At 41.0% G+C, this 15,869-nt stretch overlaps 1 protein-coding gene across 1 annotated transcript in view; it reads right to left on the bottom strand.

Annotated features, from left to right (window-relative positions):
* Positions 1 to 502: 502 nt before the first annotated feature.
* LOC104500601 (ATP-binding cassette sub-family C member 8-like) overlaps positions 503 to 15,869 on the bottom strand; it is a gene marked incomplete at both ends in the record, with an annotated part of 44,278 nt that continues 28,911 nt past the window's right edge. The window contains 9 exons of the mRNA XM_010144268.1: positions 503 to 640; positions 3,200 to 3,280; positions 4,481 to 4,565; positions 5,434 to 5,532; positions 8,154 to 8,189; positions 9,741 to 9,776; positions 13,380 to 13,485; positions 13,577 to 13,652; positions 15,634 to 15,744. Coding sequence (XP_010142570.1) covers positions 503 to 640; positions 3,200 to 3,280; positions 4,481 to 4,565; positions 5,434 to 5,532; positions 8,154 to 8,189; positions 9,741 to 9,776; positions 13,380 to 13,485; positions 13,577 to 13,652; positions 15,634 to 15,744 — 768 coding nt within the window. The remainder of the gene's footprint in view (positions 641 to 3,199; positions 3,281 to 4,480; positions 4,566 to 5,433; positions 5,533 to 8,153; positions 8,190 to 9,740; positions 9,777 to 13,379; positions 13,486 to 13,576; positions 13,653 to 15,633; positions 15,745 to 15,869) is intronic.

Genomic DNA, 15,869 nt, shown 5'->3' with positions numbered 1-15,869 from the left:
CAACATACAAAGTGTAAAGATGTTGTTCATACATTATGTACGAGCAATGACCACAAGGAAATACCGGTTTTGTCCTTATATTTCCATGCACCTCAATATCTGTAAATACACTTTCTTCTGTGACAGCACAAATTCCTAGTAACATCCCAGCAGAGACAAATACGTTACTCAAACATTTCACTGTTTCAAGATTAAAAAAATGAGAAAAATTTTCTAATATAACTAGTGGTTTTGGATACTCAGGGTATTTTAAACGCAGCCTGCTTTCATGAGGGCATTAAGCATCAGCTCTAAAAACATCCAACCTATTTAGTTGTTCTAACACGGGAATCCCAAAATTATAGCACTCCAAACTCACTGGCTAATTTTCAGAAGATCTTCATTATGTCTCTTCTCACTAAACTACCCTTGACGGAAAGAAGCAGCGCAAGCCTTGTTTGTAGTGAGATGTATTCGTGCCACATTCTTGCCTCCTCAGTAAAAAGGGGAAGCGCTTTCTTACCCAGTCAGCATGGGGCAAGTACTGCAGCTTGTGAGTTACTAGCACAATGGTCCGCTTGTCTTCCCGTAGCATTTTCAGGATCCCTTCTTGCATGAGATGGTCACTTAGGTGGATATCCAATGCAGAAAACGGATCATCCTGTCATGAGGGAAGAGGTCGGCTTTTGGAACCGGCACTTACGGGATTTAAGGAAACTGGCAGAAGGTAAAACCACTCAGATCAATATAAACAATCAGAAGAGGCCACCAAAAGATCAAAACTGTTCTGAGGCATGGTTTTCTTAAACTACACAACTGCAAACCTTGACCTGTCCTTCTGCAGGGAGTACCCAGACACAGGGTGAGGTCGGCTGGGTAAGGCTGTGACGTGTGAGGCTTTCCAGAGCGCTGCTCTCCCGGCTGCGCGTCTCAGCCTGCGCAGCTGCGGAACACTGCTGCTGCCAGGCTCGAGACAAAGCAGCAGTGTCTGTCCGTGGCGCCTGTTACACAACTGCTCCAGGGACAGCGACAAAGAGCACATTTCTATTCCCCTTGTACATAACTGCCTTCTGATTTCTTTTTTTTGATCCACAAATCAAAACTCTGTTACCAAAGAGCCACAAAAGGAGAAATACTGATTATTTTGATGACTGCTCAGATGCTTGATTTACTACCTAGATTATCTTCCCGAACTGATGAATTGTATGCAATTAATTTAAGCATAAGCTAATCTGTACCATCTTTTGGGGGACTTGTTTACCTAATCCTATTTATACAGAATTACAAATGTATTATTTCTGCTCTCACTAGTGATACTGGCTGTAGGATTTACTTAGTGATATTATTTCATACTAATGCATTACACTAAACCCAATATTTCTTAAAAATCAATTCTGTTTTCTTTCTCCAGATGTTTGCTGATAAAGTAGGGCTGATTTTGAATTAATTCTGCTTTCTGAGTGACATCATTGTCATCAGTTAGGAAGAGGTATAAGCAAAGAGATGAGTGCTTTAGAAAATCCCCTTGAACTTGTATTCCCTTCAATTTTGCAACACTATATACTGTGACTGCATTAGGTACTTTACCGTTGTCGCTTTCATATATCTACAACAGCAAAAATAACCTGAAATCATTTGTAACACAAATATGACCACTGAAATTCTAATAAACCAGAGCACTGTAACACAGAGCACTTAGAAGGTGCTTTTGGAACACCGTAACTTCCAGCTGTGATACGGACTTTATTCTCAAAAACGTGTGCGCACTGCGCTCACCAAGCAAGGCTGCACGTTGCCAGCTTTACTGCTGCGCTCTTCTGATCCGGCACAGACCTAGACACCGTTCTGAGCCCTGAGCCCGGGCACAGCCACCTCCTCTGCACTGCTGCACGTCTGGGGACTGTAAATGCCAGGTCACAGAACACAATATTGCACTGAATAGTCAGTGAGGCTGTTCACTAGGGCAGCACACACCATATATGTTCATAATGATGCACTGATCACAAGACACCTGAAAAAAACCAGCTCATGCTACAGCACTAGTCCGACGCACGACAAGTAAGACATGCTGAGTGAATGAACATAATTTAGAACAAAATACGTAATGAATTATCACAAGACCTTTTTTCATATTTGCAATGATCACAAGAAATGTAGAGAATACAGAAGGTTATCGAATATGAGGTGTGTGCTTGTGAGAGAGAAGTTTCATAGACATTTGTTTACTAAATTGGTTTTAGAAGAACTGAGCGTTTGTAGATACTAAGATAAAAGGATTCCTGATTATTTTTGAAAGATTAATAACCAGAAAAAAGATTTATCTGTAGTTGCTTTTACATTATCAAACCATAAGAGAACCTGCTACTATTACAAGGTTATTGAGTATCCTGTACAAAAAGGTGGAAGTGTCAGAACCAAATTACAGCCCAGTTCTGGATCTGCTGATCCGCAGCACCTGGCCCAACAGTTCTCTGCTCTCCTGCAATCCGATCAGCGCCTGGAAATGCCCTACACACGAAGCAGGCACATAGCAATCAGCCTAATTACAGGGAAAGGTCTAAGTGACCTCCCAGATTTGTAGGGATGCCCTCTAATGTGCTCAGCTTTCCTAACACCATGGGACTCGTGTCTCACTGTCAGAACAGCTGGATTCAAAGCTCCTTGAAAACTGAGCATAAGAAGGAAGTCCTAAACTGGAAAGCGAGCAAGCTCACTACTAGCAAGTGCGTAGGATGCATCTGTCTTTCCCCCTACTGAGTTTTTAGAGCCTGCTCTCACTCCTTTTATTGTAGCACTTCTGATGATGTTGGGACAGGATACGCAACAAGCAGTTCAGGGTGGGAAGACAGCTTAGTTTGCTGCAGAAAGGAAACACCCCAGACACAGGACAACATTAATTTTAGTCTTGAGACAGCTTAGGAATTTCATGAATACAGCTGAGTCTGTTAAATTTCTAAGTACCAAAGATAAACACAAGGGTCAAAATGTAATTTCAACTGACCTGGGGGGAAGCATCAGCATTTCAATTTGTATCCTAATACTTATCTGTCTGCAGCATTTACAAAATGCTTCTTATCTGCAGGCTAGCTAACAGCAGATATAAATTACACAGTGCACTGGCTGAGCTCAGTGAAGCACAATATTCTCCGTGTGTTACTCATGAAATACTACAAATGCTCATGCTCCTGTTTGGAGCACAAACATAATGGCACCTACTCACCAGGAACACAACATTTGTCTGCTGGTAAAGTGCTCTTGCCACACTGATACGTTGGCGCTGCCCTCCAGACAGATTAATACCCTGGAGATAAGCAGGAGAAAAACAATCAGGCGGTTATAAACACATCAACTGAATATTCATATTCTGACCGATTATCCACAGAAGACTCTCTGGACAAAGAAACTCAGACATTTTTTGAAGTGTGGGTCAGTAACTCAGCTGGGAACACAGCACACAAATGGTTAGAATGGCCAGAGCCCTCTGTTCTGAGCTGCTCTCCATACAAGGAACGGGAGAAGTTTAATGGTTTGCGGTGACATAATGGTGTAGGTGGTGTAGATATTCTGCAGGCAGTCTAAACTAGACTCCTCCTCAAAAGTTAGCCTTATGTGTCTGGCTGCATCCTGGTTTTTATAACCATACGCTGTCATACTGTATTAGCTCCATCATATACCATAACCAGTAACTGCTAGCTGGGAGGTCGGACCACGCTGAGGTGAACATTATCTGGTTGCTAGTACACTTGTTTTCAGCCCTTAGTCCCCTGCTACCACCCTGCTTTAAGTTTCTTATCCTTCCTATGATCCATCTGTAGTTCCACAAACACCTTAAGCTCTCATGAGCCAGTACTGCTGCCAACAGACAGTCCTCGCTTCCCCACCTTCTGTCAAAAAAACATTTGTTTGGCTCTACAATGAACCGGGTTAGGAACTAATCCATTTAAAATTAACGTGGTAGCCAGCGTGGAGGTTGGGCATGGAAATGTACCCTTAAACGTATCCTTGGCAGAGGGGGAGGTGTGTGGTGGTGGTGTAGTTTGTGACAGTGCCACTATATGTCAGAGTAAATTGTTTACAAATTTGTGACGTGTTTCCTTTCTTGTCACTCTCTAATATTCTCTGATGTGACAAAGCTCAGTTTGCCGTTGATTAAACACCTGCCCTTTTTAAAATGAAGGTGCTTTAAAAATCTGTGACTTACTTTTTCGTTACTCCTAAGGAAACCAAAAAATGCGCTGTGAGGTCAGGATATCTGAGACAGTGGCCACAGCATTAGTCAAACGTTCTGAGAGCAGCACATTTAAAGCGCTGCATCTCTCATAAACGAGAGTGTTTCCATGTTTACTGAGCAATGAGCTTTCAGACTAATGACCCAAACGTACACTTAACTAAAAGACTACCGTTGTTGCCAAATAACCAGTAAGACTTTAAGAACACACAAAATAATAAAATCCCTTTATACATTTAAAACAAAAATAAAAGCCTGTAGCTGTTTACTGACCCTCTCTCCAATCTGGGTTTGGTCTCCGTGAGGGAGAATGTCAATATCAGGCTGGAGGGAACAAGCATCAATTACTGCTTTGTACCTGCAGAAACAAAAAAAAGGTAATGCAGAATCCACACAGATGCTGCCAAAGAAGCACATTTCCTACCTGCAGAGGAACAAAATTTAACCAGCTGGAAAAATCACACAGTGGAAAACATATTTGTTAGTCACTAATTGTTCTAATGGGATCTCTTTCAATCACAGGCAAGCACACAACATTTCAGCTACGGAAAAGCATTTTATGCCAACTTCCCAATTACAATTATTTAATAGTTAAAACCGGGCAAAACAAGCACAACTTCTTCCACGGTATATTACTGCTGTTTAGCATTTAACTTTCTTATGCCCGGGGCCATTGTTTCTTGGTTGAATATTCAAGGATGACAGGAGAGAAATGCGTGTGGGACGTGAATACAGAGCCAACCACTTCTTTCAAGGGCAGGGGGGATGGAATACCAGCAATTAACTTTTAAATATTTTAGAATGTTGAGTGGGCATTTATACTGAATAAAAAGGCAGCCCATTAATTCTTCACAATGTACCAAACACTGAAACTGTAATCAACAACATTCCCACTCCCAAATGGCTAACATCCTTCTAAGACAGTTGAACTAGTCAAGTAGGTGTAAGAAGAGAATAGTGCGCGCTAAAGAAATGTGGTCCTCAGAAATGAAAACACTTCCATGCCCAGGTACAAGTGAGACTGAACTCTGTCCCTTGTGTCCTTCAGGCAAACCACAGTCCAAGGGGATCGCAAAGGACTCAAAGGTCTCTCGTCATGTCCAGGCAGGTGCAGTACATTTGTTAGTGGAGGGAGATGGGGACCCATGGGCGAACTGAGGCCTGTGCACCTCCACTATTCACCTAGAAGAGGAGTAAAAGCATGTACCAGCGCGGAAACCTGTTACCTCTGTTTGTTAAAAGGGCTGTCAAATGTGATATTCTCTTCCACTGTGGCATTGAGCAGCCAAGGCTTCTGTGAGGCATATGCTACTGATCCTCTTTTCCTGGGGGGAAAAAGAACAGAGTTCCCAGCTTACCAGTGCAGTACGTGTTTTTGGAAACCATTTTCTTGTAAAGGAAGAAACTGGCAATAAGTCTTGAAAAATGCCGTCTTTTGTTTCTTTAGAACAATCCATAGTTCTCCCATCACGGAAATACGTAAGATGTTAAAATTTCCAACAGAATACTGACATTGTTCACCTAACTGCATTTTAGTTTATTCCCTCTTTTTCTGCTGTGAGGGGGGATTTCGAGAGGCTAGCTCAGTAAAGCTGCCTCTTCAGCAGGGTGGATTGGCAGGAAAAAAATTAGCAAAGACCGAAACCCTGCTCTGTTCGGACAGACTAATACAAAAATGTATAGCAAATCACTAGTTAGGCAACCCATTTCAGGAGGGGTGTTCTAAAAAGATATTTTTAAGGTGTTTAAAAAAATAAACTCCAGACAGGCACAAAGGCAATTTCTCCTGCCCCCAACACATTTGTTTTCCCTATTCTAAGAAGAGACCTTGAGTCATAAAGTAAATGCATAGCCACGGGTAAAATCTTTCTCTGTCTAGAAAGGCAAGAAAAGAGAACACAGACAAAAAACAATTTGCTGAAATTTCCCTTTTGGCACCATAATGTACCGTCAGAACTCATCAGGTGTGGTCCTCAGGACCTCCCCATGCATATTTAATTACATAGGGATTATAATTATTATTTTAAAATAAAAATATCTGCCTACTAGTGGAGTAGCAGTGCTTTGTTGGCTTCTGTTGTGCACTAAAGGACCTCAGTAAGGCAGAGCTGGGAGAAGGGTGGTAATTTTTATTAGAGCAACTGATACTATTGGAAAACTCACTGGCATATCACCATTCCTCCAGAAAAGAGCTGAAAGAGGGAGCATACGCCTAAAAGTGTATCTTTTTTCCTTCCAGCTCTATCAGCTAATCCAATAAAAAGAGAGGCCCTCTCACCTAAACGCAGCCTTTGCCTGCTAGTCAGCCATTACAGCAGCCTCTTCCTAGCCAGACCCGAATGCAATTCAAACATGAGCTGCCAAAATACACCAAGCACTTATTATTTCTTTTTATCGGGAGATAAAGTCACTCGTCCTGCTCATTTTCTCAGGCTTCCACCAAGCTTGCTTAGAAGTTATTATAGGATCCAATATTCTTTGATGACCTGAAAAAACAGTTACGCTACCCTAACATGTTTCCAAGTTCAAATGTTCAAATGTCTGACGGTGCGTTAGAATTTAATTATGTTTTATGAATTCTCTTTATTGGAAAATGAAACAGAAACACAAAAAAAAAAAAGAGAAAAAAGACAGAAAAAGTCCCAGGCAGCCCAGCCCGCAGTCCCAAAATCTAACTGAAAGAGCATTCAATTCTGCCTCAAGAGGGAAGCATTTTCTCAATTAGTATGAAATTCTCATCCCAACATTTGAGAAAAAACTGCTCTGAGCATTCCAAGATGAACATGTATTCCCTTCCCCTCCTTTTCACTGCTTGACACTGTGCTTTTGCTGCTCTGACTTCTCAATGGATTGAAAAGTCACTTCTAATTTATTTTTGGAAACACAGTAGCAAAGTTTTGAGGAAAACATTTTATAACTTTTCTAGAAAATGTTCCTTTTATTGGGTGAAGATGTGGGCACTGCCACCACGATGCACTCTGTGCTGAGGACCAGCACAAGGCCTGGGAACACCGTGCACGTTTGGCTTGATCTGCGTTTAGGCCATCAGTGAGAATTAATAACTATAAGGAATTTGGGAACGAGCACTGAGCTTGCCAGAATTCATTTCAGACATGGAATTTAGTGAACCCCTCTAAATTAATCTTAACTGCAAACTGACACTAGGATGACAGGGCAGATCCTATTTTGATGTAAGGAAAAAGCTTGTAAGGGCTTGATTTTACAAGAAACCTACTGCATGTCTCTAGTGCTTCTTGCAGTGCAGAGGCAAGCAAACAGCACTTCCACTGAAACCGTGAGAAACACTTGGCCAAACATCCAGAGAACAAAATATTCTGAAACGGAGTGCGCAACACTCACATGCTGATATTCCTATGTGTGACATGCCTACGTGAATCTCAGTGCCTGAACTGAGTGCCAAACTGCCACGTTTGAAATGTTGATTTCTAAAAGAAAACAGATGCTCTTAAAACACAATGGCGTCATGATTATAATGGCAGAGGAAATACATTGCAAAGCGATTCCTGTGGTTTAGATTGCTGACTACAGTTTTATCTTTATTATTTTGCACAATTCATAAATTTCTAATATCAGTCAACAACTCAAAATCGAGCATTCTCCAGAGATAAATATGTACTGTCCTGTCCTATTACTGCATGAACAAAAAAGTATGTTTCCATTATTTTTAGCCTGATGTTAGGTAATAGAACGTTCTGATATTGCCAGTCCTGAGTATTCTGGAGCATGATTTTTTGCTGTTCTTAAACTGCAAGTGTCGTTGCTTGGTTTTACTGCTAACCCTTGCAGTAGCTGCATACAGAGACAAGCCATTTGCTTTCTAAGCAGGAACAACTCATTAAGCACAGACACTTCTGAAGAATGTCACAGGACGGCTGAGGTTGGAAGGAACCTCCGGAGGTTCCCACTGGTTTTTAAAGAACTGTACCTGAATTCCGTGTCAACAGGAGATTCTTTTTCTGGGCTGCAGAAAACAAACACAAGGGTTGACTTCTTAAAAATTCAATTATTTTAGACAGTGCAAATAATACATTAAAGTACTATCACTATGCTGTAATTGAAAGTACACCAACATGACTGCATAACAGAAATACACCTCTCAAGTACACTAGAATTCTGTTTACATGATATTGACCTAAAAAAGGGTATGGTTAAAGCTTCAGTTCTGAGAAGCACTAAACCTTGTAGAAAGTATTCATAACTGACAAGCAAATGTTCAAGACCTTACACTGGCTCAAAACATTCTCAGTTCTGAGAACACCAAAAACGTCCTACAGCATGGTAAAGCAACCAACCTCCCAGCCACGTTCCTACAGCACCTACTCAACCTAACTAGGGGTCCCAGAATCTACGATAATCTAGGTAATTGTTTCATACAGTCAAATATTCTTTCCTAGTTTTTAATACGCTTGCCACGCTGCTGTGCGAGTTCTTACAGATTGCTGTCCATCCCTACGCGACAGTTTTAAACATGTGAGTGTCTAATTCTGATCATACTGCTCTTGTATCCTAATGGCTTCAAATGGTTTCACTTTAACTAGACCCAGAAATTGCAGTCTCTCTTATACAGAAAGAACTGTGACATTTCCAGTATCCTTTCCCACGAGGCTTAACTGTTAGAGACAGGAAAGTCCCTCTTACACTACACATGGATGGGAGCAGTTTTGCGAGGCTCAGTTTGACAACCAGGTAACAAGCCTGAGAAATAAGGTAAACGGGAGAGAAGAGGCTGATAAATTTCAAGAAAAGGCAGTAGTTAGTGTGTCACAGAACTAAGAAAATATTCTGGTCAGTAGAAGACACACAGTTTGGCATAAGTCAAGAAAAGGGACATCATATGACACCGTTCCTCCACTGATTTCAGTAAAAGTTCTCACCGGCTGTAGCAGGGACAGGATCGTGACTTTTACAAGGTTTACCATTCCAGAGGTTTGAGCACCACACTGAAATGACAACCATGCCAGAAAGCTTCGTTCTCAGTTGATCTGGTAACTAGTCCCAAAACCCACGTGGAGCTATGTTAAAATCAGGTAAAAATAATTTCCATGCAAGGAACCCTTGCCAACAGATGGACTAATCCACTACTCCCCACTTCTCAGTTTGTGTGTGACTGAAGAATGCCACGTGAAAAACTTAGGACAGGATGTAAAAAACAAAGAGAAGGGTAATGGAGAGAATTTGCTTTAATAAATGAAACCTTTAAAGTAATACCTGATTCTGTTTTTTAAATTGTACCATTAGGGAATAATCTGGTTCAGACCTTAAGAGAAGGATTTTCAAAGACATCAGGAAAGTTAAGACACGATTTTCAAAATGGCCAAATGGCAATGTTTTCATAAAGGAATCAAGCTCTTATTTTCCTAAGTCACATAAGTGGTTTCAAAATTGCACCCTACGGTAATTAATACAGTGAAAGTTTCACTGATTTTCAGAAAAATCTTAAGCACAGATTTTAGAAACCTTTGGTTCCTTTTCTTGCAATCTATTTAGTAGGAAGAGCAATACAATACCATACCTGACATCTTCCCCCGTCTCACTGTCAGAAGTACAGCTGCATCACAAATAGAAAGCAAAGATGATTTACTTAGGTAAGCACAGGCAATCCGCCCCAGAAAGAAAAACTATTATACTCCACTTAGTGCACAGACCGCAAACAGTATTTATCACAGAGCTGCCGCACAGCATCTGTTCCTTCGACACAAAATTACTTCATTTTAGCAGGCAAAAAAAATGAGGTGACAGTTTTCCCTCCTTATAAACATGTAATTTGACTGAAATAAAATCCTCTCCACTCTGTCCTGCAGGTGCTAACAGAACTGAGAAATCCTACTGTGACAAGAATGCCATTTCATTGAAAAAAGTTCATTTTCGCAGAAAACAAATTGATAATTTGTGATACAGTATTCTTCCATGTCAGTAACTGCACGTTTGCAGCAGATAATGGGTTAGTTCAAACCCCAGACTGCACCTTCAGCTGACTAGTAACATGCTGTGTTCTGTATCTATCCTGTCCACTCAGAAGCCAGGGCAGGCACCACGCTCACGGAGCAGATCCTCAGAGCGTAAGGCGAGACTGCAGCAGTGCACAGCAACGATCCAATTTCCTCCGTTAATCGTGATCTTTCGCTGTACGTCCACAGGTGGCAAAATTTTTGTGTGCAAGTATCGTTAGATCGGCTCCCTGACGTGTGTTTCTGTTCTGTAGCTGCAAAAAATTTCCAAGCCTTCAGATCTTTATTTCCAATTTAAATAAAATTAAGTACCTGGGTGTTTCTGAAAACTCCAGTAAACACATATTTATAAAAGTCCACAAACTTTTTAGGCATCAAAATAACTTTAAAAATATTGTCATTTGATGAAAAAAGTCAACTTCACAACAAGTAGAAGAAAATATACTGTTAATCTTAACAGATCTAGCACTTCCTTCACATTATAAGGACTCCAGATTCACATGGGATTATACACGTCCTGTTTAGAAACAAATCACATCATTTTGTTTGAGCAAACTATTTCTCATTTAGGTCAATTTTCTGGTATTATTTACTCCAAAAAGACTTAAGATATAAACTGCTCCCTGGACTTGAACTGGGACTGTTTAAGGCGAGATATTGCCCGGAAGAAATGAGCATGGCATATACTGCAACTCTGTACTCAATAACCAGTCGAATCAATACTATTTACCATCTGTTCAGAATGTAAATAATGATTTAGCTTTTTTTGTTAATCTCTAACCATATTATAAAATATTTATGCTGAGATGCTCTCAGCCTGCCTTGGACAAGGGACTATAATCAAGCTGGATCTTCTGGGCCAACCATGTAACACAAGCAACAAAATAAAAACCACAAATGAGCCAGTGTTCACTTCCAATTAGCCAGTTCCTAGCCCAGGAATAAATTACATTTCTTCTGCAGGTTTTGAAACAAGTAATTTTTATAAGGAAGCAAATAAAGATCATAGCAGTTAATCCTGTTTTATCAACAGAGCATGGAGACACACAGGAGGGAAATGACTTGTGCAAGGTTATCCATTAGAGCAAGGAGAGGGCCAGGAATAGATTCCAGATTTCCTGAGCTCTGAGTGACATGTCAGCAGGATGCATCCTTTGTCTCCAGAGCTGTGACCCTGAAGGAAGGGAAAGGGAAGGAAACTTGGAATGAAATAATTCAGGACTATTCTATAACATGAATGACTGAAGCCAAGCATTTGACTCATCCCAAAGAAAGAGCTGTAACAAGGATCTTACTGATTTTGGTGACATTTTACTGCCTGAGCTAAGGCTACAAGCCCTGGTGATTACTTGGGAAACTACTCTCCCTGAAACTGGGATAATGCTGCATATTCCTGGTCGAGCATTAAGTTTTTCTTATCAAATTAAGGGAGCTCTCAGCTGATGGCTTCACAGCACACTTGTGCACCCTACTGAGCACACCCCTCACTTGGAATAGACCAGTGCCCATGGCAGCAGCTCTGAAAGATGGGACAAGACATAACATGTCCCAGTGCAGCCAGCGCTCAGAGCGCTAGGATGGTTTCAGCCACAAGCCCCTTTATACGTATCTGACAGAGAGCAAAGCAATTGTGGTAACAACTGAATTTTACCTTGTGATACTTTGGCACGTCCACAAGACACGAAAACCAGTTCTGACCTTTACACTGTTGTGAAGCACATACTTCTAAACACGTGCTATTTAAAAACACGGTCTGATCAGAACCATCATGTCATCTGTTTAAGTTTAGCATCAGACATTCAAATTACACTTCTTAATTATGTTATGTATGTCATCTGTAAAAAATTACAGCCTTGCTGAAATGAAATTAGTTCCCCTAATAAGGCTGCAGGGATTCTGTATGGTTCCTCACTGTACTCTGATTTTCTGCTTAGGGACGCATGATTTAATGGATAGATCACCAAATTTTGGAACTTTGGCTTCTGTTCTCGGCTCCCTCACCAGCTGAAAGCATCACCTTCCTATGTTTCATTTTTCCAACTATAAAAGAGGGAACGTCCCTTCCTTGTACTGTTACTGTTACAGCTCGTGCAATTCTGAGTAGTGTGACTGACTTACGCATGAAGACTGGATATAAATAATATTTCTCTGCAAACGCTCAAGGAATTTGTGAGAATTGTTTCACAAAATCAGTGCAGAACCCACTGGGTAACAATGTCTCTCTGTCCATCAGATTGTGTAGACTTAACTTACAGTTGCACTGTTGTTCCTTCCTTCCCAACCAGTTGGAAAAAAAAAATTGTTTCTCTAGGTTCTTCTGCAATTTGTCAAGCACTGCCTACAAAGAACTGTATCTCAAAAGGCAAAGTGTAGTCTGTATGGCTAGGAAGTCTAGTACGGCAAAATAATCAGGTCGGAAATGTTCATACACGTTGATCAGACAGTGTACTGGAGATGGCAGTCATTTACTGCAAAACGCAGAGAGGAGCTGCAATGTGTTATACCATCAGTCGCTGAGTTCAAGGGTTAAGAGACCAAGCCCTAACAGTTCAGCTGGTGGAATTTGGTAGTATTTTCTTTCCTCCCTTCATGGCCAGCACAAAGGTTAGACACAAGTATAGCCTGCATCTGGCTGTCAGAACACAGCTGCTCTGTCCCCTTGGGAAAGAGGGGAAGGAGAAGAGTATCTCTCCTTCTGTCAAACCAGGCAGGATGCACTGGGGGAGTACCCTGAGGTCACTGCCGCTTTAAAAACCTCTTCAGTTTCTCAGGGACTAGATCAGTGCTGGGATGGAGCACACATCTAAAAGCACGGCCAGGGACCACTCCTGGTAGGCCGGTACCTCTTTATTGTTCCATTCAAAGACATAAGCTCAGGCCTGAAAGTGCAAATGCCATTCTGTAGCAACACAACACTGCAGCTAATTAATTCTGATTCTAAAGTAGTTATGATTTCACTCAGGTTATGTCGCTGGAGTGGAAAATGCTCAAATATGGCTACCTATTCCTATGAATGGAATAGATAGCTTGTTTGACACCACCTGAGGGTTCTTTCTGATGGGTTCCCCTACTGTTAGGGTAAGCTTTTTATTTTGAATGTACACCTACAAAATCCCTGACTCCACAAAAAGGGTCCCAGGACAGATTTGGGCTTTTTTCTTCATTACTACTGAACTCAGTCTTGAATTTTTAAATAGCACTACCTGCTCCAGAATATGCTCCCAGAGATCTTCTGCATCTCACCAAGTATGGCAAGCAAGAGAGATGACTTACCACAGCCAACCTGTCCTACAATCATTGTTAGCTGACCTGTGAGAGAAGACGACATGTATAAGCTTCTGATTTACCCCATTGCTCAAGGAAAAACATCTTATTCTGTATATCTGACATAATTCTATACCTTGAGGGATTCGGATATCAATGTTGGACAATGCTGGAGGGCCTTCAGGTGTCCAAGTGAAAAATCCATTCGTGATCTATGCCAAGATGGAGAGAAACAAGGAACAAAAAAGCAGCTTCAGAGCTGACTTCTTTTCTCAGCAGAGACACTTTTTTGTTTTCATTACACTCAGCAGGGGAACAGAGTGAGCCTTTGCACGATGCGGGACGCATCTTCAAGTAACTGATTTGGTGACATCCTGCATTCTGATATGCAAGAAACTCTGAACTCAAACAAGCACAACAACTATAAAATTACGGAAAATTGCTGAGGAAAAAGAAGTTCCTGCTTAGGGTTTCTTTTTTGTTGTTTGTTAGATGGGCACATGATATAAGTGAAATGATTACAACACGATTCAGTTATACACGGGATCACAGTTTGCTCTCCGCAGAGCACCGAATGTCACTCTAGATACACCACAGCATATACAGCAATTGCACGGTCCAAATTCTGAGCAGATTTGCAGAACTTTACACAGAAATTAGATGTTGCTGCTTAAAGTATTTTTCCTTTGTCTTCCTGATACGATGCTCAGATAAACTAGGCTTTGCTAGATACAGAGAAAGCTTTTCACTGAAAAAGACTAAAAACAAGAAACAAAGCCTGTTCAGACTTTAAATGGAGGAGATTTCCATGGATACTGTGAAAAATAGGAAATAGGAGACAATTTTAAAAGGCCTGTATTTATAGAGGACCCTCTTCATTTTTTCAGAGCCACTGAAGCCTTCAAAGCCTTTCAGCAATGCAAGGTACAACATTTTTTGATCTGAGTGGAATGGGATGCTTTTATCCTACCATGGTGAAAAAAGCGATACTCTTACCTTGGGGAATAACCTGAAAAAATGAGCAAAAGAAAGTGCAGTGTTCCTCCCTCTAGATTACCAAAGGCATCCAGAGAGTCCTCTCAAAAAATTCCCCTTCACAAGAAATGAACTGAAGCCACACAGTACTTGGAAACTGCAGAAGGTCCCTGACCCAGGTGCCGCTGGTGACAACAATGTCAGCAGATGGAGCCAAAGATTATAGGTGGTCCTGGCCTTTTATTCAAGACCTTATAAGTACTGTCCCTGCAGAGGTCACTGCTCCAGCCTTACCTTTGTGACAAACGCCTTTGTTGTGACTCCAGGCCGTCTCTTGATCCAATACTGCCCCTGCCCTGGTCCTCCTCACCACCCCACCCCAGCCCCTAATGTTCTCTCAAATATTCCTCTTATCTCTTATTTTCCTGGAAGCCTATTCAAGAAGGATGCTGCACCAAAGCAGCATGTCAGGTGACAGCCTCTAAAAAAATCCTGAAAGCACTACCAGTTGTCCTACTTAGTCCCATGAAACTGAATTATTCATTCTCCTGAGCTGGAGATGCAAATGTAATAGCAGACTTCCTAAATAAACAGCATCATCACTATAACAACCATCAGGATTTTTATTCTGGCTGTTTCAATAGCAAATCAAGAGTCTTCAAAGTGGCACGGGAAATTTTAATATTTTCTTCAAGAAGTTAGGTCTTTAGGAGTTAGTTTTTAACTTCATCTTTGAGGGTTACTACGAATTCCAAAAGAGGAAAGGAAAACCCATGACAAGATTATTTTAGGAATGTCTAAACCAAATTATTTTCCTCATACCATTTTTCTGTACGGGCATTGGAAATGGAAGAAAGTCTGACATACATAAAAGGTTGGACTAGATGATCTTTGAGGTTCCTTCCAACCTGGGCTGTTCTATGTTCCAAGTTGAATATTTTTGTTATGAGAACAGGACTCATGACTTAAACAGCTCAAATAGAAAATTGCTGAGTAAAATCTAGAGGAATATACACAGCTAATCACAACACAATGGTCAGGAGGAAATCTTAAAATGGAAGACATAGAAAAGAAAGGTGGAGGTTCATCTCTGATGTGAGCACAAGAGTCTGACAGTTCACATCAAATACTGGTTCTTGAATTTGAATCTGCCATCAGAATACAAAAGTGACTATTAGTGAGCTATAGTAAGTGTTATTAGAGTGACCTTCATATCACCTTTACACAAAAATCATCTGCTTCTGTGATGCTAATGGGTCTTCTCAAGTGAGAGCTGTAATTGTTCCAGTCGTCCCTGGCAGGCCTCTTGCGGTTAACAACTTTGAGTGGCTGCACAAAAATCAGAAAGATGGGAAAAAGCAGTAATTGTTGGCGGCACCAGCAAAATGTCCTAAACACAAGCAACCATGTTATGACCTACACAGTTCAGGATACTAAAAACAGTTTTTGCAATT

Source organism: Buceros rhinoceros, unplaced genomic scaffold (assembly GCF_000710305.1).
Source record: "Buceros rhinoceros silvestris isolate BGI_N320 unplaced genomic scaffold, ASM71030v1 scaffold38199, whole genome shotgun sequence".
In the NCBI taxonomy this organism is placed as follows: Eukaryota; Metazoa; Chordata; class Aves; order Bucerotiformes; family Bucerotidae; genus Buceros; species Buceros rhinoceros.
Note: the sequence above shows the minus strand (reverse complement) of the source record. Positions and strands in the feature narration are given on the sequence as shown.